This window comes from Taudactylus pleione, unplaced genomic scaffold (assembly GCF_031769625.1).
Source record: "Taudactylus pleione unplaced genomic scaffold, aTauple2 ptg000481l, whole genome shotgun sequence".
In the NCBI taxonomy this organism is placed as follows: domain Eukaryota; kingdom Metazoa; phylum Chordata; class Amphibia; order Anura; family Myobatrachidae; genus Taudactylus; species Taudactylus pleione.
In genome coordinates this window covers 2,221,338-2,249,184 of record NW_028284883.1, presented here as the reverse complement: position 1 = coordinate 2,249,184, position 27,847 = coordinate 2,221,338, and the positions used below count along the sequence as shown (strand labels likewise).

At 42.0% G+C, this 27,847-nt stretch overlaps 1 protein-coding gene across 1 annotated transcript in view; it reads left to right on the top strand.

Moving 5' to 3' along the window:
• LOC148502843 (cytochrome P450 2A4-like) overlaps positions 1-24,713 on the top strand; it is a 55,717-nt gene extending 31,004 nt beyond the window's left edge. Inside the window, exons 5-9 of the mRNA XM_088449283.1 lie at positions 12,948-13,121; positions 14,335-14,476; positions 18,059-18,246; positions 21,868-22,009; positions 24,510-24,713. Of these exons, the coding sequence (XP_088305409.1) occupies positions 12,948-13,121; positions 14,335-14,476; positions 18,059-18,246; positions 21,868-22,009; positions 24,510-24,694 (831 nt within the window). The 3' untranslated portion in view covers positions 24,695-24,713. The remainder of the gene's footprint in view (positions 1-12,947; positions 13,122-14,334; positions 14,477-18,058; positions 18,247-21,867; positions 22,010-24,509) is intronic.
• The last annotated feature ends 3,134 nt before the right edge of the window (positions 24,714-27,847 follow it).

The following is a 27,847-nucleotide window of genomic DNA, read 5'->3' as shown; positions in this document are numbered from 1 at the left end:
TATGCGTGCGCTCGCAAGTGGCCCGATGTTCTGCATACACGCATGCACATGCCTCGTTCTATGCGCGCCCGAACTACTCACTGTCATCGCATACTGCTCGCCCGCCTTAAAAGACAGCCCAGTGTAATGAGTGACAGGAGAAGCCATTTGTGGGTGGTAACAGGAGTAGGCCAGTAAAAACGGGGGGGGGGGGTGTTGGGGATGCGAACACATGCGTGCCTGAGTGTTTAAATTCCATTGCAGAGGCATGCATAATTAACATGCAGCATCATAGTACACATCACTTTCCATTTTTTTACACTGAAATGCTCGCAGAGCTTGCGTTTGGGTAAGGCTACCACATGCACTGCGTTTGCATCCAATGGTCCTCAATGTACCAATGTTTCCAAACACTTCCTGGAGATGACGTGTGCCAGTGGGCTTCTCTACATATGCTAAGGGGTGTCTACATACACAGAACGATCGCTTGCACAGCCAAAGTGGGTGTGCTTATGCCTTGGTGAGCGATCGCATCCCATGACGTCAACTTGGAAAATTTGCATACGCTCAGTGCGTGCGTACGCTTCTAGCGACCGGGTCTGAATCAGGCCCTCAGATCCTAACAGTTTGCCCTGGCCCAATGGACTCAGCCATGGGACAGGAGTCCGGAACGGATTTAATTTGGTGCCTAGCAACCCGTTTGGAAAACCTGTAAGCTATGCAGCACCAAATGGCCCAGTTTTTACAAGAAATTACTAAATGTCAAGATATTCTGCAAACTACTTTGACTACTTCAAATGTAACAATGGTTACACCTGCTCCTCCTTCTGATAACACAGGTTACAGAGCATATCCTCAGTTGTACTTACCTACGCCAAGTAAATTTGATGGCAGTCCCAAGCTATGTCGCGGATTTCTTAATCAGTGTGATGTTCATTTTACCTTGAAGCCAGATAATTTCCCTTCTGCTAAAACTAAGGTGGCCTATATCATTTCCCTAATGACTTGCTCAGTTTTGGATTGGGCTTCTTCACTCTGGGAGCATTCAGACTCCCTTCTGTACAATTATTCTGTATTTCTAACGTCATTCAGGAGGATTTTTGATGAGCCAGGATGAACCGTTTTGGCCTCATCCAGTATTATGACTCTAAAACAAGGAACCCATCCTGTCAGCCAGTACGATATACAGTTTCAGATTTTGGTATCAGAGCTCAAATGGAATGAAGAAGCCCTTACCTCAGCTTTTTGGCATGGTCTTTATGATCGATTAAAGGATGATCTGGTCACCCGCAAATTTCCAACTAACTTTAATGATATGATTTATCTCTGCATTAAAGTAGACGTACGCTTTAGCGAACACTAAGCAGAGAAGCATAGAACTATCTGTGCCAAGCCACTCCCACTATCTACCCCTACCCATCTACCTCCTTCTCCTACAGATGAAGAGCCCATGCACGTGAATCATACCCGTCTCTCAAAAGAGGAATGACAGAAGAATATTAATAAATCTCTGCCTATATTGTGGGGATTTGGGACACCTGGTAGCCTCCTGTTCCTGTAAGTCAGGAAATGCCCATTCCTAACTGGTCCCGGGGACATCAAGTTAGGAGTAATAAGTCTGTCCCGAAAATTTAAAGATTCAGTCTTAACCATAGCTTTAAAAATTACGCCTAAACCTGTTTTCGTCGCTGCTCTGTTAGATTCTGGAGCAGCAGGGCACTTCATGACCTCTAGTTTTGTGGACAAGTTACAAATTCCTTGTACATCTCTATCTCTCTGACCTCTGTAGATGGGCAACCCCTCTTAAATGGAACCGTCTCTAAGGAAACCCAGTGTCACAGCGCGCCAGACACTGGCTGTCACTTACCAGGTCCGGCGGCGCTGGAGTGCGGGCAGCGGGTCCCTGGTGCCTGCTGTCCACTGCCATCTCTCCCCCAGCAACTCACTGCTGTCTCTCCCCTGGCGGCTCGCCACTGTCTCTCCCCCAGTGGCTCTGTGTGCAGGCAGATGTGGCTCCCATAGGGATGCGTGTGCTGTTCTGCTGTAGATTTATATGGACAGGCGCAGGAAGTAGGTGGTGCTGATTGAGGCTGGTTGGATCCTGACCTACTTAAGGAATTTCCTGGGATTGCTCCAGTGCCAGAGTATAGGCTCCATTACCTTACTCCAGCATTCCCGACCTTTTACTTACCTGTGACTCTGATTTTGCCTGATCATTGGTACTGTGTTTATATCTGGTTCTGACCATGGCTATTCCCTGTGACCTGCTTTTCATCTGCTCCCTGGTACTATATTGTCTGTTTGGTCCTGACCCGCCTCAGGTATAGGTCATGTCAATTCCCTAAATATGGGTTGCATCCATAATCAACCAGAGAGTTGTGACAGAATACTCTGGCCAAAACATGGATGCTGCTTGTAGTCCGTCACCACGAGACCTGCTCGAGTACCTTCTTGCTAGGGTCGAGAAACAAGAACAATACCAGGCTCAGATTATGCAGTGCCTGCAGACCCTAATGCAGCAAGTCAGAACTGCTCAGCTGCCTCCAGTGAAGTTAACCACCGCTCCTAAAGTGACTGTACAAGCTGTGGGTGCTACCGGCCCATTACGCATACCGAATCCTACGAAGTATGATGGGGACCCCAAAGGCTGTCAAGATTTTCTGAACCAATGCTCAATTCAATTTGAGGTCCAAGCAGCAATTTCTCTTCAGAGAGAATGAAGGTGACTTACATGATCTCACTACTGACCTGTCAGACATTAGCTTGGGCTTCAGCATTGTGGGAATGGAATGATCCCTTGGTCAATAACAGTGCTGAGTTTTTGAAAGTTTTTCGGAGGGTCTTTGATGAGCCTGGATGAGTATCCTCTGCAGGATCAGCTATCTTACAGCTGAAACAAGGCAGCCCATCTGCAGGACAGTATGCTGTGCACTTCCGCACACTTGCTTCAGAATTAGGGTGGAATAATGAAGCATAGATTGCTGCATTTATGCAAGGGCTGTCTGAACAGATCAAAGATGTACTCGCATCCAGGGAATTGCCAACCACATTGGATGATTTAATTTGATTATGCATCTGTGTAGTTCTTTGCCACAGGGAGAGAGCAAGAGAGAAGGAACAGTCCCGTCGCTTCACCTTCAAACTCGCTCCACATTTCACGGCACCAGTGGAATCTCCTGAGGAGCCCCATGCAGGTTATGAAGTCTCACCTTCCTGCCACAGAGAGGTAGAGGAGGTTCAAAAACAAACTCTTTCTGTACTGTGGTGAGCTGGGACACCTTCCTACTGGCTGCTCAAAACATTTGGGAAATGAGAAAGCCTAATGGATCGAGAGGTGGTCAGATTAGGTACGTTTGAAGACACCCCAAAAGACTGTACTCAGTCAACCATTGACGTAACTCTGGTCCATGGAAATTCCTCTGAAGTCACTAAAGCTTTTTTAGATTCAGGTGCAGATGGTAATTTTATATCGGCATAAAAGGTCAAGGAACTAGGAATTTCAAGTCTGCCTCTACAAACTTCCCTTTGTATCATTGGAGTGGTTGGAGATAAACTCCCCATAGCTACCATCCACTCTCGCATGACAGAGATTCTATGCAAGTAAGGGCACTCCATCGGGAACAGATTGCGTTTTATATACTCCCGTCAGCAGAGAATCCGGTCATCCTGGGTCTACCTTGGCTCCACAAGCATGCCCCCTGTTCTGGACTGGAAGGAACCTCAAATATTGTCATGAGGTTCTCAATGCCACCGATCCTGTCTGTTGTCTGTCAGACCTCCACACCGAGTTATGCGGAGTTCAGTCGTCTCTCTCTGGGAACAGCTTCTGGCCCCATATCTATCCTTCAGTGATGAATTTAGTAAAAAGGCTGCTGAGATGCTTCCTGCCCACAGAGAATGGGGTTGCGCAATAGATTTGTTACTTGAGAAAGTGCCTCCTCATGAAAAAAGTTTTCCTCTCTCGCTTCCCGAGTCCCAGGCAGTGACAGAATATATTAAGGAGAATCTGGAACGTGGTTTCATCAGGGAATCCAAATCCCCCACTGGGGCTGGCCTGTTTTTCATTAAAAAGAAGGATGGAGGTTTGCGACCTTGCATTAATTACCGGGGTCTCAATGTGATTACTATCAAAGAACGGTGTCCTTTACCTCTGATTTCTGAGCTGTTTGATCGGATAAAAGGAGCAAAGATTTTCACGAAGTTGGACCTTCGTGGGCTTATAATCTAATCAGGATCCGGTCAGGGGTCGAATGTAAAATGTCCTTTAATACTCCGGATGGCCACTACAAATACCTAGTTATGAAATTTGGTTTGAGCAACGCTCCCGCAGTCTTTCAAAAATATATGAATCATATATTTTGGGACCTGTTATACAAGTACGTGGTGGTATACCTGGATGACATCCTGATTTTCTCTGAAGAAATAGTGAGTTATCATCAGCATGTATGCAAAGTGTTATCACGACTTAGGGCTAACCAGCTTTTCTGCAAGCTTGAAAAATGATCCTTCGAACAGGAAGAATTGACGTTTCTGTGATACATCATTTCAGGGTCTTGCCTTTGGATGGACCCAGAGAAGCTTTCCGCCATCGTCAACTGGCCTCGTCCAGTTGGATTTAAAGCCATTCAATGTTTCCAGGGGTTTTGTAATTTCTATCATCAATTCATCAGGAACTACTCATCCATCGCAGCTCCCATCACAGTTCTTACCAAGAAGGGCCAGAATACTAGAGTATGGCCTTCTGAGGCAGAAGAAGCTTTCACTCTGCTAAAACACTGTTTCCTGTCAGCACCCATTCTAAGGCAACCAAATTGTGACCAGCCAATTTTCCTGGTGGTGGATGCCTCTACGGTCGGAGTGGGAGTGGTGCTATCCCAAAGAGATGAAGAAGGCAAGTGGTATTCTTGTGGATACTTCTCCCATAATTTCTCGGCTCCTGAGAACAATTATGCTGTCGGGGATAAATAACTACTAGCCATCAAGGTGGCTCTTCAGGAATGGTGGTATTTGTTGGAAGGAGCTAAGGGCCTGATTCAGAGCCGCTCGCTTGCGCTGAGCATTCGCAAGCGGCCCAATTTTCTGCATATGTGCATGCTTTGTTTGCGCATGCGTGAACTACACACTGCATTCACAACCCTCTCTCTCGCCCAGCAAAGGCAGCCCAGGGTAATGAGTGACAGGAGAGACTGTTTGTAGTTGGTAATAGGGGCAGTACACTAATAAATGGGAGTTGGAGATGTGAACGCAGGCATGCCTGGGTGTTTTAATGCCATTTTAGAGGCATGCATAATTAACAGGCAGCGTCATAGTACACGTCACTTGCCATCTTTTTACACTGATTTCCTCACAGTGCTTGCGGTAGGGTAAAGTTACCTCAAGCACTGCGTTCGCATCCAATGATGCTCAATGTACCAATGTTTTAATACACTTCCTGGAGATGATGTGTTGCTGGTGGGTGGCTTTGCCTGTGCGATCGGGCATACGCAAAGTGGCCGCTCGCTAAGACATGGTGGGCGTGCTTATGCCTTGGCGAGTGATCGCTTCCCGTGGCGTCACTTTGAAAAATTTGCATACGCATCTAGCGAGCATATACGCAGATAGCGAACAGGTCTGAATCTGACCCTAAGTTTCCAGTGACAGTCTATACTGATCATAAGAACTTAACGTACCTAAAGACAACGAATTGTTTGCATTATCATCAGTCCAGGTGGTCATTGTTTTTTGACCAATTTCATTTGGTGATTACCTATCGACCGGGTAATAAAAACATCAAAGCTGATGCTCTGTCCCGGGCATTTAGGACTGCTGAAATGGAGGAAGTAAAGGAAGATAAGCCCATTCTGAACCCTGCTTGCTTTGTAGCTGTCACCAGCAAGGTCAAGATTCTGCAGGGGAAAAACATTTATAGCTTCTGAATTTTGCTCCAAATTACTGCAGTGGGCATATTCATCACGTTTCAGTGGGCATGCAGGAGTCTAAAAAACCTTGGAGCTAATCCTCAGGAGATACTGGTGGCCAATGGTTTGGCAAGATGTTAGGGACTTCATGGCAGTTTGTCATACATGTGCGTAGCACAAAGTTCCATTGCACCCTCCAACTGGTCCTCTCATTCCAGTATCAGTACCTGATTGTCCCTGGACTCACATTTCTATGGACTTTGTGACAGATCTCCCTTTGTAAAAAGAGTACAACACTATCCTGGGGGTGGTGGATAGATTCTCCAAGACCGCACACTTTATTCCTCTAAAGGTTCTACCTTCAGCACTGAAGTTGGCAGAGGTGTTTATTAGAGAAACTTTTAGATTGCACGGATTTCCAAAAGACATTGGGCCTGATTCAGAGCCGTTCGCTATTTGTGGTCGTTCGTTCAAAAACAAGGGGTGGCTATTCAAATGATCCGTTCGCAAATTGCAGTCTGTTCCCACCTCTAAGTCTGAACGAGCGAGCAAAACATACGCTCATTTTTTTGATAAAAACGCCCCCTGGCCGCACGCACCATACGTCATGTCCGCTATTTATTAGATTAATCGAGTACATCGTACAGCGTATGAACTGCTCGCTATTCTTGTGGTTGGTGTTTTCAACCGCTATTTTGCGAGCAGTTCTGAGTTAAAAAAAACCAAGTGACGTGGTCAATGACGCTGCTGTATTAAATATGCACTCCCTTAAAACGCCCGTTTTGACCTTTAAGCACGCCTGCGTTCGGATCTCCACTCCCCGTTTTCAAGCACCTTCCCCTGTTACCACCCACATACGCCTCATTCTGTCACTCAAAATAGCAGGCCCTCGCTATATTGCGTACCAACGATTTTCGGCCGCATTGACTGGTTCGCGCATGCGTACTAAAAACCGTACGCATGCGCAGATGTGCGAACATCGCTCGGAACGAGCGTACTGCTGCTAGCGAGTGGCTCTGAATGAGGGCCATTGTTTCTGACCGAGAGGTACAATTTACTTCCAGATTCTGGAGAGCATTATGCAGATTCTTTGGCATTAAGTTGAGCTTCTCCTCAGCCTACCATCCCCAGAGTAATGACCAGACAGAGCGAATAAACCAGGATTTGGAGAAGTTCATTCGGATGTATGTTTCAGCCAATTAAGATGACTGGGTCTCTCTGTTACCATGGGATGAATTTGCCCACAATAATTTGTATAATGAAGCATTGGGGCACTCTCCATTTTTGTTATATATGGCTTGCATCCTATGTTACCAGAGCTACCAGGTCTTCTATCAGCATCATAACCAGCTGTGCATGGTACAGTAAGCCGCTTCCTTAAAGTCTGGAAGGAGGTAATGAAGAATCTGTGCAAGGCCTCTTCAAGGTATAAAATGTTTACAGATAGAAAAAGGAGGAAGGGTCCAGTGTTGAGGCCTGGTGATAAAGTCTGGCTGTCAACCAAACATCTGAGATTGAGAGTTCCTACGATGAAATACATTCCAGATTCTTTAGGTGATTATTCCAGTGGCATTCCACTTGAAACTTCCTAATACACTTAGGATTCCCAATGTATTTCATGTGTCCCTTCTAAAACCCCTGTTTCTTAATCATTTCTCAGCACCTGGCAGTCTTACTCCTGTGATTGCAGTGGACCAGCAGGAGGAGTATGAAGTGAAACAGATCCTGAATTCCAGGGTTTCTAGAGGAGCTGTTCAGTTCTTGGTGGACTGGAAGGGGTATGGACCTGAGGAGCGCTACTGTGTCAAGGCCTCAGATATCCATGCACCCCATCTTCTTCAGAAGTTCCACCAAAGCTTTCCCAACAAATCATTTCAAGTGTTCGGCACCCGCCCCTACAGGAGGGGTAATGTCACAGTACGCTGGACACCAACTGTCACTTACTGGGTCCGGCAGTGCTGGAGTGTGGGCAGTGGGCAGTGTGTCCCCAGCGCCTGCTGTCCGCTGCTATCTCTTCCCCAGTGACTCACTGCTGTCTCTCCCCTGGTGCCTCTCCACTGTCTCTCCCCTGGTGGTTCTGTGTGCAGGCAGATGCGGCTCCCATGTGGATGCGCATGCTGTTCTGCTGTAGATTTATATGGACAGGCTCAGGAAGTAGGTGGTGCTGCTTGAGGCTGGTTGGATCCTGACCTATTTAAGGAAGTTTCTGGGATTGCTCCAGTGCCAGAGTATAGGTTCCATTTTCTTTCTCCAGCATTCCAGTGTATATCCTCTAAACATTCCCGACCTTTGGCTTACCTGTGACTCCGATTTTGCCTGATCCTTGGTACTGATTTATATCTGGTACTGACCTCGGCTATTCCCTGTGACCTGCTTTTCGTCTGCTCCCTGGTACCATATTGTCTGTTTGGTCTTGACCCAGCTTGTCGACTGCACTGAATATTCTCTATTCTCCATCCAGAGTTTCCCAGCACCTGTATAGGGGAACCTATCCTGGGGGCTGTGACCTGTGTGTCGGATGCAGCCAAGTCCATACCTTCTTGCGAGGTTCCCTGGTGAAAACTGCTGGCACATTAGACTCTGCGCCTCAGGTATAGGACACGTCAATTCCCTAAATACGGGTTGCATCTATAATCTACCCGAGATTTGTGACACCCAGCCAGTCTTGGTTCATATTGGAGCACTCCATTCTGAGCTTCTTAAGATCCTAGTTATACCCAAGGCTTCCCATGAAGTTATTCTAGGATTTCCATGGTTACGACAGTACAACCCCATGATTGACTGGTGCACAATGCCTTCCCAAAGTACAACCTGTGAGGAAAATAGCATCGATAGTATCTCCAGCAATACCTAAAGAATATCAATCCTATGCTGAAGTATTTTCTGAAAAACAGGCTAATGTCTTACCGCCTCACAGAAAATGGGATTGTCTAGTCAATCTACTACCTGACAAGATGCCTCCTCATGGCCAAACTTATCCTTTGTCCCTGCCAGAGACCAAAGCCATGTCGGAGTATATGTGGGAGAATCTGGAGAAAGGTTTCATTTGACCTTCCACTTCTCCTGCTGGAGCAGGTTTCTTTTTTGTTGCTAAGAAGGATGGTGGGCTAAGACCGTGTATAGACCACAGAGGCCTTAATGATATTATGGTTAACAACAAATATCCACTCCCATTGATTACAGATTTATTTGATAGAGTCAAGGGATCTACCACATTCTCCAAGTTAGACCTACACTGGGCTTATAATCTTATTCGTATCCACACTGGAGATGAGTGGAAGACGACATTCAATACAAGGGATGGACATTTAGAATAGCTTGTCACGCCCTTTGGGTTGTGCAATGCACCTGCTGTTTTTAAAGGTTTTTATCAGTGAGATCTTCAGAGATCTGTTATATGTCTCCATTGTTGTCTGTCTAGATGACATTCTGATTTTTTCTTCATCCCTAGAGGACCATCACAAACATGTAAAAGAAGTCCTGCCTCGCCTGAGGGAGAGCCATCTCTACTGTAAATTGGAAAAATGTGTCTTCAGCATTTCAAGTGTACCATTCCTTGGATATATCATCTCCGGTTCCAGCTTGGAAATAGGTCCTAAAGAAGTTCAAGCGATTTTGGACTGGTTTCGACCTCAGACATTGAAGGCTGTTCAGAAACTGCTCAAATTCGGCAATTATTATAGACATTTCATCAAGGGATTCTCATCTTTAATGGTTCCCATTACAGCATTAACTCACAAAAATGCCAATTCTGCTCTGAGGCCTCCTGAGGCAGAAACCGCCTTCCAACATCTGAAGCAGGCTTTCATAACAGCTCCAGTCTTAAAACAACCTGACTTGGATAGACTCTTCCTATTAGAAGTGGATGCATCTTCAGAGGCAGTGGGAGCTATCCTCTCTCAATGATTTGAGGATAATCGAATCCATCCATGCAGGTTCTTTTCTAAGAAGTTCTCTCTAGCCAAGAGGAACTACACCATAGGTGAACAAGAACTGTTAGCCATTAAGTTGGCATTATAAGAATGATGATACCTTTTGGAAGGGGCTAAATTCCCCTTTACCATCTTCACTGATCATAAGAATCTTCTTTTCTTACAAAATATGAAGTGCGTGAGTCCTCATCTGACCCACTGGCCAATATTTTTTGCTCATTTTCAATTTGCTTTGTCTTTCCACTCAGGAGCTCTCAAACAAAAGGCTGATGCCTTGTCAAGGTCCCTATCCTGTGATAAAAATTCCAAGATTTTACGTAGTACCCCGGTGCTACAGTCAAAAGTATTTGCTACAATTCAACTACAACTTCCTGTAGGAAAAGCTATGTGGCCCTGGAATTAAAGAAGCAGTTACTTACATGGGCTCATTCTTCACAATTTGCAGGATACTCTGGCATTCAGAAAACTCTGGAGTTCCTAAAATGGTCTTACTGGTGGCCTTCAATGAAAATTGACATAATGGAGTTCGTTTCTTCCTGTACTTCATGTGCTCAGCACAAGTCTCCTCATCAATCTCCAGCTGGTGAACTATTACCTCTACCCATACCATCCCGCCCGTGGACACATAACTCCATGGATTTTGTAACAGATTTGCCAAATTCTAATTGCTATACCACCATCTGGGTTGTGTTAGACCAGTTTTCAAAAATGGTTCACTATGTTCCTCTGAAGAAATTACCTTCTGCATCGGATCTGGCTCATCTTTTTGTTTATCACATATTTTGTCGCCATGGACTTGCTGCCGAGATTGTCTTGGATTGTGGTGTTCAGTTTGTAGCGAAGTTTTGGAGAGCTCTCTGTTCTGTCTTAAAAGTGAAGTTGAATTTCTCTATGGCCTATCATGCGCAAAGTAATGGATCTACTGAGAGAGTAAATCAGGATCTCGAGACCTGTTTAAGAATTTTCATGTCCTCCTCTCAAGATAATTGGCCCAAATTTCTTCCCTGGGCTGAGTTTGCACACAATGCTTCTTATCATTCCTCCACAAATCAAACTCCATTTTTTATTGTGTATGGCCTCCATCCTCGAATCCCTGAATTTCAGAGTCTACCTGTCTTTGATGTACAAGCTGTGGATAACACTGTATGGAAGTTTGCCTCAATGTGGGCTCAAGTGCACACAGATTTGGAGAAGGTGTCCCTATGTTACAAAATTCAGGCAGACAGGAAGCAAAGGAAAGTGCCTCAAATGCAAGTCGGGAATCAAGTTTCGCTTTCCACCTATAATTTGCATCTCGGAGTTCCATCAATGAAGGTTTCCCCACAATTTATTGGACCCTTTTCCATTACTGAAATAATTAATCCAGTTTTTTACTATCTCCAACTTCCCTCCTACCTAAGAATCCCTAATTCTTTCCACATTTCCCTGCTCAAGCCGTTAATTGGATTCCCATGTACGACAAGGCCAGTTACAGTATCTTCTGGATTGGAGAGGTTATCGCCTGGAAGAATGCTGCTGGACTAATGCCCAAGACATCCATGCTCCTACGCTCATCAAGAAGTTTCACTCTGCCCATCCGGAGAAGCCTGGTAAGTGTCCTGAGGCCACTTGTAAGGAGGGGGGTACTGTCACCACCAGGGATTCCTGGCATAGGGGACGACAGGTATTACCTGTGAGGGCACTGTGGCATGGTCCTTCAGGCGGAGGGGCTGGTGTCTGGCAGCAGGCGTTGGCTGTCCGAGGTGTTCCGCAGGCACTGTGTCATTCTGGCTGGGGTAAGCCTGGTGGCAGGGCAGTAGCTAGGGTAGTGTGGCTGGTGCCATCGCACAGGGCACCACAGGTCAGGGGGCACTGTTTGGGAATGTCAAATTTCTGTTTATTATCATTCTTGCTTGTAGCTTCCTCTTATTTTATCCCCAGCATCTCCTGGCCTCTCCTATCTCTTCTCTGGCCCTTCCCCATAAAGCCATGGCCCTTTTTTGGGTGCATTATGTCCCTTTGAAAAATGAGGGGGATGCCAATGATCTTTCTGGCACAGGGCACCAAAAAGTCTAGTTATGGCTCTGCCTGGTGGTGTTTCTATTGCATTCTGGTATGGGTGCCGCCATCTTGCTTCTGGTCATGTGACTTAGTTGCTCCAATCCTGGTGTGTCACATACTCTCTCCAACCATTGACAATCCTGCACTGAGTACTTAAGGGAGTTCCGAGCTCCCCATAGTTGCCAGTGCAACATGTTTCACAGCACATGCTGTGAGAGAGTTCCTGTGCTCCTGAGACCTGTCTATTCCATGCTCGCCTGTGCTCTTGCTGGATCCCAGCTTCCAAGCAGCCTGCATCACTCTGCCTGCTCCCAGTCTCCTGCAGGAACCACCCTGCACCTTCTGTTAACCCTCTCCTTGCCAAAAGTCCTGAGTGTGCAGTTAACCCTGTACCTACACTGCCTCCACTTACCTAACTCTCTGCAGCTAATCCAGTTTCTTTACTGAGTCATCTCAGCACTACTCATCAGTTAACCAACTGCTTCTACTATTCAACTACTCCATTACCTCTCTGGATTTCATCTCACCAGTATTAATTTGTAACCTGATATCCTGTCTGCAGCCTCACAGTAACCATTTGGATTACAAATACTTTTTATTATTTCTGTCACTACCTGGACATTAACCACTCTTATTTCTCTTCAGTTTCTAGTCATCACCTCCCCATCTATATTCAGGACTTTATATTATCCATGTACATGTCTTCAAGTTCACCCATTAACCATTAAAAACCCCTCTTTTCAGTTTAAGTGTGTTCAGGTGTCTGCACCTGTTACTAGCCCGGGTCCACCACAAACTCAGATCCTAACATATTTATTATATTGAGTCGACAATGGTAAATCTTTAAAATGGGTTAAAAAATTCAGAATCAGTATGCCAATTTATCCATTTCTACTTTTAATGTCATAATTTAATCTCAACCATTTGATGTAATCTACAGTTCTAACAAAGCCATCTTGTATACAAACAGAGCAAATGGAAAACACAGTAATATTGTGTACTTGCATGAATACATGTACAAATAAATGTAATATATTTTTTGTATGTTTTTTCCTATTGCTTTATGGGCTCATATTAAAAATTGTAATTCCTTCTGTAGCTGTATATGTTTTCTGACATCATGCAATATTTACCGGGATCCCAAAAAAAAATGTATAAGCTTCTCATACCACTTGAAAATGTTGTGAAGGAGAACATCATGAGTCATCAGGAGACACTGGACCCAGCCTGTCCACGAGATTATACTGATTGTTTCCTAATCAGAATGAAACAGGTAAAAAGATACATAAAGCAAAGCAAATGAAGTTCATCATTCATATTCCAGGCTCCTCTTGTAGACATTTTAAAAACCAATAGAAGAGACAACTCTACAGAAAAAAATCAAATGTTATCTGCACAAAAATTTTATCCAGGCTATAATTCTGCAAGGGGGAGACTGGTAAATATTTGCTGAACAGAGATACTTAAAATATTTGAACCAGTTTTAAATTGAATTTTACTGGATTAATGGCCTCAAAAATCAGCAGTAGTCACCAATTAACTCTGATTCAAATTTGTGGTTCAAAATTAGCCTCTTACGTTGTCTGTTCATGTTCACCATTTTTGTTAAAATGCGTGTTTTTAAATAATTGAAACTATTTAAATACATTTTCAGATAATAAAGTACTTTCAAACATATTACATTTTAACTGTGAACACTACAGTATGCAAACAGTTACAAATGTAGCCAATTGTTGTTTTTTTGAGTTTTTTCTTTGGTAATCAATTTTTTTTAACAAATTATGATGAATTTTTGCATATTTGTACCAGCATGTCAGTTGATTCAAGCATATGCATTGCTGACAATTTAAGTAAACTGTATGGCGTTTTAATTGGGAAATACAGAAAAGCATTGAGAAATGTGAATTTAGAATTTTCAATATGGCATAATTTTCTGTGGGTCAAGATAGATGGGGCAAAATTTACAAAGTGGTTTGGTGGCAATTTGGCAGCGGTTTTGCTATCTGCTGATTTACTAAGGCCAAAAACGCTGCAAAACCGCCATCAAAACACATTTTAGAATAGAATAGAACAGAACTAGGGATAAAATTACTAAGCAGCGGTTTTGTTGTCATTTAGAAACCGCCATCAAACCGCTGGGGATTAGAACATGCTGCTTAGTAAATTTTGCACATAGTGTTATATTTACGTGTTCTGTATTGTTGGGATAAAAAAATGCAAGTGCAGATGCAAAAAAATGCTGTAGTTTGAATTGATAATAATTTGCATAAATGGGACTGTTTAACACAGTGTAGTTTTTATACAATTTACTTTTATAAACCCAATCATTTGTTATAATAACAAATTTTCACAGTTTCCAATAAAAATCCCAAATAAATATTTTCAAAAACTAAAATGGTTACTGGAACTAATTTCAGCTTTTACTTTAAGAGCTTGTTAGCCAAATAGTACTCAAGGAAAATTCATGTTGGTCTTTGTATTCACAGGAAGAGAAGATTCTCAATACTCCATTTAATATGACAAATCTCACTGGAACAGTATTTGACATGTTTTTAGGGGGATCAGAGAGCAGTTCACATACAGTGAACTTTGGTTTCTTGATACTGATAAAGTATCCTGAGATACAAGGTAAATAATTAATCTGTAAAGGCACAGTTAAAATATTATTGAAGAACATGTGTCCACACTGTTACTCTGTTTTCACTTCTCCATCTTAAAATTGCTGTTACTGTATTTATTGCCCATGAGGTTAAAATTCCCAGATCCTCCTGGATCAGTTATTTGCTGTCCTGACCAGTCTACTCTCATAATAAGTGATTTCAACATTCCCATTAACAACCCACTGGCTCTGCTGCCACAAAAAAATCTAAAACTTAGCAGGTTGCCTTAATCTACAACAAAACATATGTCACATACAATCTACAATGAGCCAAATTGAACCATGACAAACCAAACACTGATAAGAGTGTCTGAAGAAATGCTATCTCCAAAGCTGACTTCCTCTTTTTTTTGCGAGTCATTTCCTTTTACAATACTGATCTTTCATGTGCCTAGCAAACATACTTCACTTATTTAAACCCTGTTCATTTTTCTGACCCAGATACCCATTTGGTAACTATAATTTAATTTTCTGTCCACTTCCTCCCCTTTCTTCCCTTACGATCCATGATTTTCCTACCTACTTTACAGATAAAAAGTAAAGCATTTTACAAGATGTTTTGTAATTTCAAATATCCCCCCTACTCCACCTTCTCTTACACTCCCATATCCACTCTAACAGGTATATATACTAAAGTGCTGGTTTTTAGAAGTGAAGATGTTGCACCCAGTAACCACTCAGATTCTAGCTATTATCTTCTAGAAAGTGCTAGATAAGTGTTAAATAGAATCTGATTGGGTGCTATGGACAACATCTCTACTTCTAAAAATCCACACTTTAGTAAGTAAACCCCTAAATTTACTCTCTATAATCATTTCAAATGAAAGATGCAGATAACACCCATGTCTACCTCACTTGACCTTACTCCTGTTCTTTAAATTGTAACTGTCACTCTGCTACTTCACATGGATGTTTAAACACTACCTAATGTAAAAAGCAACATATCCAAAACATAGCTTATCATTTTCCCACCAGCCAGAGTCACCACTTTCCTTCATATCTCCATTGCCATCAATAACATCATGCTTTCCTCAGCGTCCCAAGCCTGCTGCCATGCTGTTACACTTGACTATGCCATGTCTTTCTTCCAATTCTATTGCATACTCTTTGCCAGAATATGCACTTCTATTTCCCAGGATGCTATCAAAGCTCTCATCCATTCTCTCATCATCTCTAACCTTGGCTAGTGCAACATCCTCCTGAGGTTAGCATCATCCATCTAACTGCACCTAAATCCTTATCTGCAGCAAGGCTAATCTTCCTCCGTCACTTCTTCACATTACCTACATCACTCTGCAGATCCATATTTTGGCTCCCCATGTTTTCCAGAATCCAGTTCAAGTTATTCACATATTGTACAGAGCTCTCAATGACATCACCACTAAATGGACATCTCAAGTCTCTTCTCAAAACTCTCTGCCTTGGACAATTAGAGCTACCAATCAGATCTGTATTAAAGTGATGGCCCACTGGCATTGCTAGTTTTACTTCTTCACATTACCTACATCACTCTGCAGATCCATATTTTGGCTCCCCATGTTTTCCAGAATCCGATTAAAGTTACTCACATACTGTACAGACCCCTCAATGACATCACCACTAAATGAACATCTCAAGTCTCATCTCAAAACTCTCTCTTTCTCTCTCTCTCTCTTACATGCTTAGTGCTACCACTCAGATCTGTATAAAAGTGATGGCCCACTGGCACTGTTTTAGTTTTACCTCGCACCCTATAGAAGTGCAAGAATAAACCTGTGATATTTTCACTAAATGGCAAGTATGTGTGCATCCAGGCATCACCATTATACTTGGTGGGATATCACTTTGAGGGAAAACTTGTGATGTCGGCACTACCATAAATGGCCAATATGTGCACAGCCGAGCATCACCATTATGCCTCGAGGAACATCACTTTGAACTGAATTCTCCCCATGGAGTGCCATTGTACTCTCCCATAGACTTCAAATCTATAAACACCCTCTGAAAACCCATCTCTTTATCATAGCCTACCTTACTCATATCTATACTACTCCCACTAATGCACCCAATGCACTGGGGCCCCTATGAACCCAATCACGAGAATACAAATGTAAACAGTCAATAAAATGAAACCTTTAGATTTATTGGTACTTTCAACAAAATCAATGTTTAAACATATAAAGAATGATGTAAAGTGAGGATTACAGATTCTACTCCCCTCTTCTCCAGCTTGCAGTGCAGTTCCATGTACATGATCCCCGGCCTGCACCTGTTCAAAGGCCTCTAGAATCATGGGGCCTTGGGTACCTGCCCAGTGTGCCTATACATTAAGATGGCCCTGTTCTAATACCTTCTCTTCATGTTTCAACTGTGCGCTATCCAAATTATGTTGTGTGATTACTCAAGCAGGGCCCTCACTACTCTTTGTTTTCATGTCTTCATTGATTTATTTACTTTCTATGTAACTGCTTATTTTTGTCCTTTTTTTACAAATTAAATAAAACTAAACTAATAATAATAATAATAGTAATAATAATGATGATGATAATAATGATGATGATAATAATAATAATAATAATAATAATAATAATAATAATAACAATAAAATGTCAATATATGATGTATGTATGCCAATTTTATTTAACACCTCCTCAATCTGATTACATGTCCACTACTTATATTTCCTCCCTCTTATAAAATTTTTCTATAAAATCTTCCCTATTGATGATATGACCTCTCCATAAAACCCTCCTTAATGTACCCACTTTCCTAACAGTTTACATAACCCCTCATTTAGCATAAGCGCTCTCTGTAAATTTGGGCCTGATTCAGAGATGGATACAATGCTGTATTTTAAGCAGTTTAGCAATTATCAGTAATCTGTGTATGCATCTAAGTTGCACGGCACCTGTATTAAGTTTCACTTAATACAGGTCACAGAAAGTATTTGCAGAAAGTATTTGCCCGCAGCATGATTGACAGATGTAATAAGCTCTGAATAGTGATAAACTGGAGAGTGATAAAGTCCCAACCAATCAGCTCCTAACTGTCAATTTTCAAACACAGCCTGTACCATGACAGTTAGGAGCTGAGTGGCTGGTTGTTTATCACTGTCCACTTTATCACTTTCCAAAGCTTAGTACATCTAAGGGAGGGAGGTAATGAGGGAGTACTGGCAAAAATGCAGGAGTGTCATATGACCCTTTTGGGGGCATGTCGCAGACTGGGATTGTGATACCGTATGTAGTAAAAAATGGCTCCGATATCCATTTTCCCACAGTCCATTCTGCAGGACCATAGGATTCCGTTTATCCACTGATCTGTGACCGATACAGCATCTTTGTACAGATAGGCTTGATTTGTGAAGCTGCCAGTGGGCATCTCCTGGTGGCTACATCACTCGCATATTTTCACACAGTCACTCTGTACAAACTTGCAGCATTAGCTTATAACTGTGAATTAGGCCCTCTGTCTCTAACATAAATTATAAGCCCTACCTTTAACATTTTATTCAAAGATAATTCTGTATAGATCATAGAATATAAACTTGGTAACATGTGAATGATATACAGATAAATTACATGAGGAAATTGATCGGGTGATTGGCCAAATGCGACAGCCTAACGTGGAAGACAGGAACCAGATGCCATACATGAATGCTGTTTTATATGAGATTCAGAGGATTAGCGATGTCTTTCCATTGGGTATTGCTCGATCTACCACCAGGGATATTAACTTTCATGGCTACTGCATTCCCAAGGTAAACTCCAGCAGCTGTTTGACTAATACTAAATCTTATTTTACATTTTGTGTCTATATCTACATTAGCACTGCTTCTGAAATATCATATTAACTAGAGATGAGCAGTGCAGTTTTGCTGAAAACCGAACACACCCTCACTTAAGGATTCTGAGTAGAACCGAGTCCCGGCAGGGGTCTCCTTGCCAAACTCGGAACTCTGATCTAAAAACCGGATCTTGCGTGATTTGGATTGCATTTAAGTCCCTCAGGTACTGTGAGGTGGTCAAAACTGACTGGAAATGACTGGAACTGCTAATATACTATAGCACCAAAATCAGGTCAAAGTTACATGATTTTAACTATTTTTATAATTTTTTAAATAGATTCAAAACCGAACCAAAACAGGACGATGATTTAGAACCAAAACACATGGGTCTGCACACATCTTTAATATCAACATGAATATGCAATGTTAAATATTTCACATACCTAATATAGAAATATACATATTACACGAGACAGCCAATTGCATATTGCATTGAAGCACTCTTTAAATACAATACACTCAAAACATAATCTACTGTATGCATACATCACAACTACATGATGTACTACATATAATGTAACGTGACCTGGGGATCAGACCCGGCTAGCTTGCAGGGTTGAGCAGGAGTCGTTTCCGTGTCACCCTGCAGTGTAAATGGCGCGAACCGGGTCACAATGACCCGGGTCACGCCACATGCTAGCGTCCATTGCAATGCCGGAAGACCCAGGTCACTACAGACCTGGGTACGGTGTGAATGGTGCTGACCCAGGCATAACCCAGGTTGCCACCGCAGTGGGAAAGGGCTCTGTCCCAGGTCTGATCCGGGTTGAAAATGAGATCCAAATCCTGGGTCAGACCCGGGATTTGTAGTATAAAAGGGGTATTACTGTTGCAAAGCTTGTGTTACCAAACGGGACTGAGAGCATGTATGAAAAGCACAAATGCAGTATGGGTTTTATGTTTCAGTACTGTATGTTTTACTGCTGTTGATATCTATGTTTAGTTACATGCTTAATGTGACAATGCTGCATCATCCCTGGCATCATCCCATATGATATCCAGCACATCATATGGAACGATACGACCACCATAATTCATCAAACGATGAATTGGGTAGATTTGGGGGTACACACTATACGATGGTCGGGCAATATAGTGTATAGTGTGTACTCACCTTTAGAAGCTGATTAGATGCTTTGGACATCTTTTCCATATTATCTCTCTTAAAGGGAGATATATCAAATCTTGGAGAGGGATAAGTGGAGAAGTAGCTCCTAGCAACTAATGAGCTTCTAACTGTCATTTTTCAAACACATGACTGGAGCTGATTGGTTGGAGCACCATTTAAGATTAGTAACAATTGATAACAAGAATATCACTTATTGATATATCTAGGCCTAAGGCTTGATACTTTTCCCCTACAGTCCCTGCCACATCCTACGGACTTTTTTATCATATTTCCTAGCATTTGCAATAGAAAAAAAAATGTACTGTTGGTTTGTTTCTCATCACACCCACATAAAAAAATCCTAGGGCTCGATTCAATTGAGCGCAATGTAAATAGCGCCGGGAGATAGTTCCCGGAGCTATTCAATCCATCGCGATGTTAGGTTGGGGAAGGCTCGTTCTCGCGCCTTAAACAGGGTTTTGAGGCGCGAGAACAGGCATTCCCCGACCTAACTTCCCGGCGCGATGCTGTTTTCCAGGCGCGAAGGGCAGAAAACAGCCTCGCGCCGGGACTTTTGTCGGATTTCTGGAGGGATGCGAAAAGAAATCCTTAGTCGGGGTTAGCTGCGCTGTGTATTGAATAGCTCCGGGAGATGATTCCCGGCACTATTCACATTGCGTAGAATAGAATCGTGCCCCTAGGGTATTCCAGTAATTCAGCAAAGCCGACCACAGAGAAACAGGCAGTGGCCTTAATCCTATTAGAGATACAAATAAATTTGTGATGAACATTAGGATAAATACTTTGCTTTTACCCTGCTTCCTGCTTCAGAGAGAAACATATAATCTGCAGTACATATGATCAATGTATCAGTGACATGTATGATCTTCGCTGAGCAGATGATACCGATACGTCTGTAATATGAATGAAAAATCACCAAAGGCTTGTCCTCCCTCTCTCCATTCATTTGAGAGTGTATTTCCACTGATGTAATCATAGATTTCATTCTGTGTTCTGGATCGCTCCTCCATCCATAATATAGTGACAAATGAGAAAATGAGCACAAAGGTTTTTGATGGCTCATTTGAACTGGGAGTGATGTCTAATTGCAACATTATAACTATATTGATATGTTCCTTGATGGTGCTAATTAGGAGATCCTTTTGGAGTGTCAGCATACAGTTGTGCTAGCTGTAAAAAGTATACAGGAGACTTAACTGCAGGGGAGGTAGTTGAAATGCCAGCTGTTGGAATACCTGCATTTAGAATGCTGTTGCCGGAATCCTGACACCAGTCGGAATCCCGGTGCCGGCATCCTGATGGTAAGTAGTGGGGTTAGGGGAAGGGTTAGGTTTAGGCACTAGGGGTGGAGGTTAGGTTTAGGGTGTGGGGAGGGAGGATTAGGTATAGGGGTAGGGAAAGGGGAGGGTTAGGGGTTACCGTTAGGCATTAGGAGGAAGATTAGGATTAGACATTAGGGAGGAAGGGTTAGGGTTAGGCACTATGGGGGAGGTAAGGTTTAGGGTGTGGGGAGGGAGGATTATTATATGGGGAGGGAGAGGGAGAGGGTTAGGGGTTATGGTTAGGCATTAGGAGGATGGCTATGGTTAGGCATTAGGGAGGAAGGGTTAGGGTTAGGCATTAGGGGGAGGGTTAGGTTTAGGCACTAGGGGGGAAGTAAGGTTTAGGGTGTAGTGAGTGTGGAATAGGGGTAGGGAGAGGGGGAGGGTTAGGATACCTACTGACATGTGTCAGTTTCCTAAGCCAGTCCGGATGCCGTTGTTGAGATTCTGACCACTGGGATCCTGAAAGCTGACATATCATACCCAATCCAACTTGAGGATATCACATTAGTAAGAGAGCTGGAATGGGAGGAATTGTAATAGTTGGGCATGCACAGCAGCTTAATTGTCCCCATTTTGGTATTCAGTGCAATAGGAAGTATTCACAGTGCTTCTCTCTGTGGTAGGGAAGAAAGGGACTGGGGTTATTTCAGGCTGCTAAGAATGTTTGTAAGACACTGGAGGAAGGTGTTATGGGCATTTGGAAACCCCACCAAAGTGCACCCCTGCATGGCTTCCTTCATTAAACTTTTGCTCAGGTATCACCACTGCCACCAATAGCATTCAGCATACTTATCCTAATCAGGTTAAAGTACTGTTATTATGCTTAATATATATTGAATTTTAGCATGTGACAAATAACTGGATACAATTGAATTAAAAATATGACACAATGCTGTAGAGTGCAGTTGGTTTCAAGTGATTAATTACAGATATACAAGAACAAACCGCATGAATAATCAAATTTATGACTGTGTAATTGGGCATGTATTGATGTAGCAACCGGGCATATAGTGGTTATGCCTGAGATGTATGCCAGATAGGTATAGTTGTAAATCACTGTTGTATGTTATTTTTTTTCAGGGTACAGATGTTCTTCCCTTGCTGACCACTGTTTTACAGGACCCATCACAGTTTGAAACTCCCAAAGAGTTCAATATTAAACATTTCTTGGATGAGAGTGGCAAAATTAAGAAAAATAATGGATTTCTACCATTTTCTGCAGGTCTGAAATTTTTTTTACATATATTTACTGTACATGTCATATGGTTTTAACATTTTTCTGAAACTACTACACTACAAGCTCCCTCTTAACCCTGCGTCAAGAGCATCTCTGGGACTCCCAGGTTCAGGCGGAGTGTGCCTGACAAGCGCCTGTTATAAAATCGTCATTAGCTCCAAATTAACTCAATTCTAACCTTCTTAAAGTGATCAGTGACCTTCATTAGGCTGTACAAAGAGAGAATATATGGAAATCTGATTCACAAAACCACATTTATTAACCTTAAAGCAAATAAAACTAAAAATACTAAATTTTAAGAGGTGCAGTGTTCCTAAGAGGCCACCCTGGACAAATCTACATATTTCCGCAAAATACCCACAACCTTTGTAATTTTCATTCATACAATGAGCAAAATACATAAAATTGTGAGAAAATAAAAAGAAATACGTACCTTCAAAAGTCAGACGAGTTCGGGCGCAATGAGCCTGAGAGGCCAGGAATGTCACTACTGCACTCCACACAGGTGGTGGGAAAACTGACTAGGGGGGTTACAAACAGCATCTAGAGATAGGAAGGTACTAGGAGGGGCAGGCCCCTGCGCCACCTTGCGTCGGAGAGGTGAGCGAGAACAGCTTTGTGGCACCTGTCAGACCAGCTGCGCCTAACGCAGGGTTAATGTATATTTTAAAATTATTTCCAAAGAATATGCAAATTATTTTCTTAACACCACAAAACAACTGTTTTGTACTTAGTTTTCCTATTATCTATTCTGTTTGTAAGTTTACAACAACTCGTGGCCACGAAGTTAAGAAGGGTAAGGCTTTATACTGATATAGGCTTACTTACTAAAAACATTAGACAAAAACTGTCCTGCTGCAAATAATAACCCATGCTCTGACTATTAAACAGTGGAACATGTATTTGACATAGAGGCCCATTTATCATTTTAGATTTGCAGCTATATTCCTGAACACACCCGTTTTCAGGCATTAACTACAAATATTAAGTTACACCCGGATGTATTAAGGAGAGGTCGCAGCAGGTATCTCCAATACCTGCTGTGATCCCTCCATTCCCACGGGCATCTACTTTCCCCATAGGTTTCTGTGGGGGATGTGTGATGCTGAAAATTTACCAACATCCGAAATGCCTACATAATTAGCTGGGAAAGGGCTCCTCCGGAACCCTCCCCCGGCAATGGCGGTCATGCATGTGCAGTCAGTGGGATTGCCCTTGCGCAGTAGCCCTGGCATCTCTCTGGGCACATTGCGGGGATGGACTCTTTTTGAAGTCCCTGTATCTATATGTGCTGAATGATACAGTCAGGCACTATGATTGCATCTTGCAATGCGATCATGGGTGGTGATGTCATGCCCAGATTGCTTTGCAAGTGCGATCATTAATAAATGGGGGCCTTTGTGACCAATCAGCACTCACTTGTGTGTGCTTGACATGGGTGTGACAAATGGTTAATTAAAAACAACTGCTTGGTCTGTCTAAAAATGATTAAAATCCCCAGATCTCATTCTAACTTGCTACTACATGCTCCTTACTCTCTGTCTTCCCTGTCTGTTTCACGCCTTTTTTTTCTGCCCCTCCTCATTAGAATGTAAGCTCTCATGACCAGGGCTCTCTACCCGCTTGTGCTTCTCCTTACTTATACTTTCATCTACTCCTTACCCACTAGGGAACCTAACACTTAGAGTATGCCCTGTTGCTTATTTAAGTGTTATGATCGCTAATACAGCAATGTATATAAACCATGTCTTACATTGTATTGTATTGTACTGTAAGTCACTGGTTTCTTGTTCACTTATTTGTTTATGTACTATGTAAGGCGCTGCGGAACACTTGTGGCTCCATAGAAATTAAGGATAATAATAATATCATGCGCTCACAATTATTTTCCATATTTCCAAAACTATCAATCCTACAGAGAGCCCTCTGTATTTCTCATCTCCCTTCCATAAAACATTTGCTCAACTCCACAAACATTAAGGCATTCAAGCGATGCGTGTAAATTCTTTCCGATAAACTTCTAAGCCTGAGATTCCTAATGAGAACATGTTATAGAATTGAATTTGTGGTGAATTAAAAGTCACTGTAAATCGAGATTGTTATACACAGCGATTTGGAGACAGAGACCCCAGGTGACAAGCCCCTGCTCCACCCACCCACCCCACCGCTAAAACGCTGCAGTATAACAACCATGCTGTAGATTGTCTGCAGGCGAAATCTGTTCTGCATATGTACAGACCACTCACCACGGGAGATGTACGCTAGCCATAAGGTTAGCGTACATCTTTGAATCGTATTGCTGCAGTGTTTATTTTTGCTTTGTAGCAGACAGGAAAAGAAGAAATTGATAGTTTGGTTGTTGGCACAATTTCAGATTACATTGCAGTGAATGACTCAGATCAAATATCACCTTTGCACTTTTGTACTTTGCTTCATGAGCTTCTGATTATTTTATTAACATTTTATGTAACCTCATTTCTTGCAGGGAAAAGATCATGTGTTGCTGAAAGTCTGGTGCGTCTGCAGCTTTTCATTTTCTTCACTGTGATCCTGCAAAAATTCACCCTGAAATCTATAAAGGACCCCAAAGACCTTGATATATCTCCTGCAGCAAGTGGCTTAGAAAGTCTTCCTCCTTGCCACAAAATCATTTTCATTTCTCGTGTGTAATAAAGGCACTTGAATCGTTGCAATTCGATAATATTGATATATCAAACAATGCAAATGGGTGTAGCATGGACAGCTGTAGCAATAATATCAGGTGCCCAGAAAGAAGTAGTTCTCAGCTATTCCAATTATAGTATACAATAAGAATATTAAGAATCACATAGAATATCTTGACCGCATGAGTCAGACCGAAAGCAGCTGCAAATACGTACAGATCGGGCAGATATATTGACTACATAACTTACACGAATGAAACTATCCACACGGCTCCATGCGTATAGTTGTACAGCCCAGTGTTTTTTGCATTCATTAACCATCATCATTAGTATTGACCCAAATATAGAAAAACAAGTAGAGCAAATCAATACCCAAAAAATAAAAGCTGTGTGGGAAAACATTAATAAAAAATGTTTATTAACACAAACAAATACAAACTGATGAAAAAACTGAAAAAAATCTATATCATATGTCACCATGAATAAGGTGATACTGAAGGTCAATTTTAATTGATTTTGATCAATTTAAAATCAATTAAAATTGATCAACATCAATGTTGCATTTCTGTGGCTAAATCACACATTTCCTAACAGATTTGGTTTATTAAGGATTAGTAAATTTTGCTTTAGTTCCAGAAACACAACAATGATATTGTTTGATTTTAAAGCTATTCAAATATATTAAAATTGACCTTTTGTAAATATACCCCAAGCGGTATATAAATATAAAAACATTTTGAGAAAGTTCAAAGAGCTGAGTAACTGTATATTAATCACAATATAAAATTCTTTAAAGTGACACTAGCGCTTAAGGTTAAAAAATATATTTAATGAATATAGAATAAATAAGACAAAATTTCCCAAATTGCTTAAGGGAAAATGAATAAAAAACAAATAGCAGCAGAGTATACAGTGAATGTACAGTGCATGTAGATAAAGCAGCAGATTAAGCAATGAATGTTAGGAACGAAGTAGTCCATAAACTTAAGTCCCATATGTGATACAATGCATACCATAAAGAGCTTCCAGCTCGAAACGCATCGGCGCTAGTCTGCAGAATCACATCCTTTAAGCCTGTGAGTGTCTGGACCAGGGTGCTATCCGGATCCCCTGTTTCCCCACCTAAATAGACACTCACCTACATCACATGGTATGCATTGTATATAAACATTTGAAGATGGTCAATTACCAATTCCATGTCTCTAGTCCATACAAATGGAGATTGTCAAATGCCGAAAGAATAGGCATCCCTGCAGCTATGAGCAATCCCATGTGGGTGTTGGAAAATTCCCAAATAGATTAGAGATAGAAATTACAATAATTCAAGCTATCAGGAGGGTGTCACATCCAGGGTAGAATGTACATCAACGCTTAGTGAAACACAAACTAACGCGTTTCACTGTACCAAACAGTTTCTTCAGAGGCACTTTTTAATCAATAGTATTGGCACTTACAAATGTGTCCTTACACAACTTCACTGCAATCGCACCGAAAAGTCCCTCTCGGCACATCAGGACATATTTTTTCATCTTTTTTGCCTAATATACAACTAAGTCGCAATGCGATGCAACTAGGACACATCAGAAGACTGTGCTGATTAATTTAATATGTGACACTTGTATATCTGTGTGCAAATGAGTCTCTGAATCTGTATATAATTGCTACAATTTAGCAGCCACAGCTTCCTCTACTCATTCCACGTTCCGTTGTGCTTCATATGCAGACTCAGGTGCACACAGATATACAAGTGTCACTTATCAAATTAATCAGCACAGTCTGCTGGTGCATGATAGTTGCAGCCCAACACTAGCAGAGTTACATGGGACCTGGTAGCTCACTCACACCAGGCAAGTCATGCTGCATGGCTGCAAAAGATCATTCAGAAAGAGGTTTCTATCAGACTCACATGTAGCATGGAAGTCTGACTACATGCCCATGACATGCCCATGAAATGGATTCTCAGTTGACACCCAGAAATACACTTTTTATGGCCACACATAGAGCCTACATCAAGGTGCATATGCTGGTTCAGCACATGCACAACATGCTAAAATGTGTTAGATGCATCTGCACTTGCATCTGGCTCAGTATCAGGCTCGCCTCTATATATTTATATTTAAAATACCTCACAGACCTTTGTGTCAGGATAAATGAAAATATGTATCAAGTCTATTCTATTGAATGAGTTTATTACTCCAACATATTAGTGTAGTGTATTTATAATAATATATTTGTACTTCCCAGAATATACAGTAATGATGAATATACAGTGCAATCAGATTCTCCATATTTGTTATATTAATTTAGTAAGATTGTTGAAATTCAGTTATATGAATTAAACATTTTGCTGGAGAGGAAACCTCAATAGATGTAAACTGTTAGTTGTGGATTAATTTGTAAACCTAGGTATTGCCATCTTAAAGCAGAAAATGCTATAAAATGAGCTTTTGAGGTCATTTACTGCAAACATCTGCTGCTTAGAGTAAAATCAGTTACATCAGCAAAAGCTAGTCTCAATAATTTACCAAAGTGCACCTACAGTAGTGCTCCACCAAACTGTATTGTGGAGGATCAGAAGTGCGTTAGTCTTGCAATACAAAAACTAGATTTCCATTTGTGAAACAAGATTAAGGTTAATGGGGTATCGAATTAGGCGCGATCAGCGAAAAACTGGGATTTTTTTCTCATCCCTGTTTTCTGCAGATGTTTTTTTTCACCCTATCTTTTTATTTCATCCAAAAAAATAGGATATTTCTCCCAAAAATACATAGGATCCGCCATGAGCTTGGGTACCTATGTGTTTTTGCCATTTCAGGGGTGAAAAACTGGAATTTATTGTGGATTAAAAAAGCCCTGATTAATGCTGGCGTCGGTGGGATTTGGGGCTAATTGGATAGCCCCAGGGGATCCATTAGCACCCAAACAATGTTGGGGGCTAATTGGATACCCCCTAAGAAGGTACATTTATTTAGGAATGCCTATTGCATGGGAATTGGTATGATTTACCGCCGGACCCTTGGCCGGCGGTTCAAATCCCGACAGCGGCAGCCCGACAAGGATGAAAATCCCGATTGTCCCCAGGTAAGTATTCATAACCTATTCTACACCATAACCCTCCCTTAGGGGTGCCTAACCCTAACCTTCCCCCCAGTGCCTAACC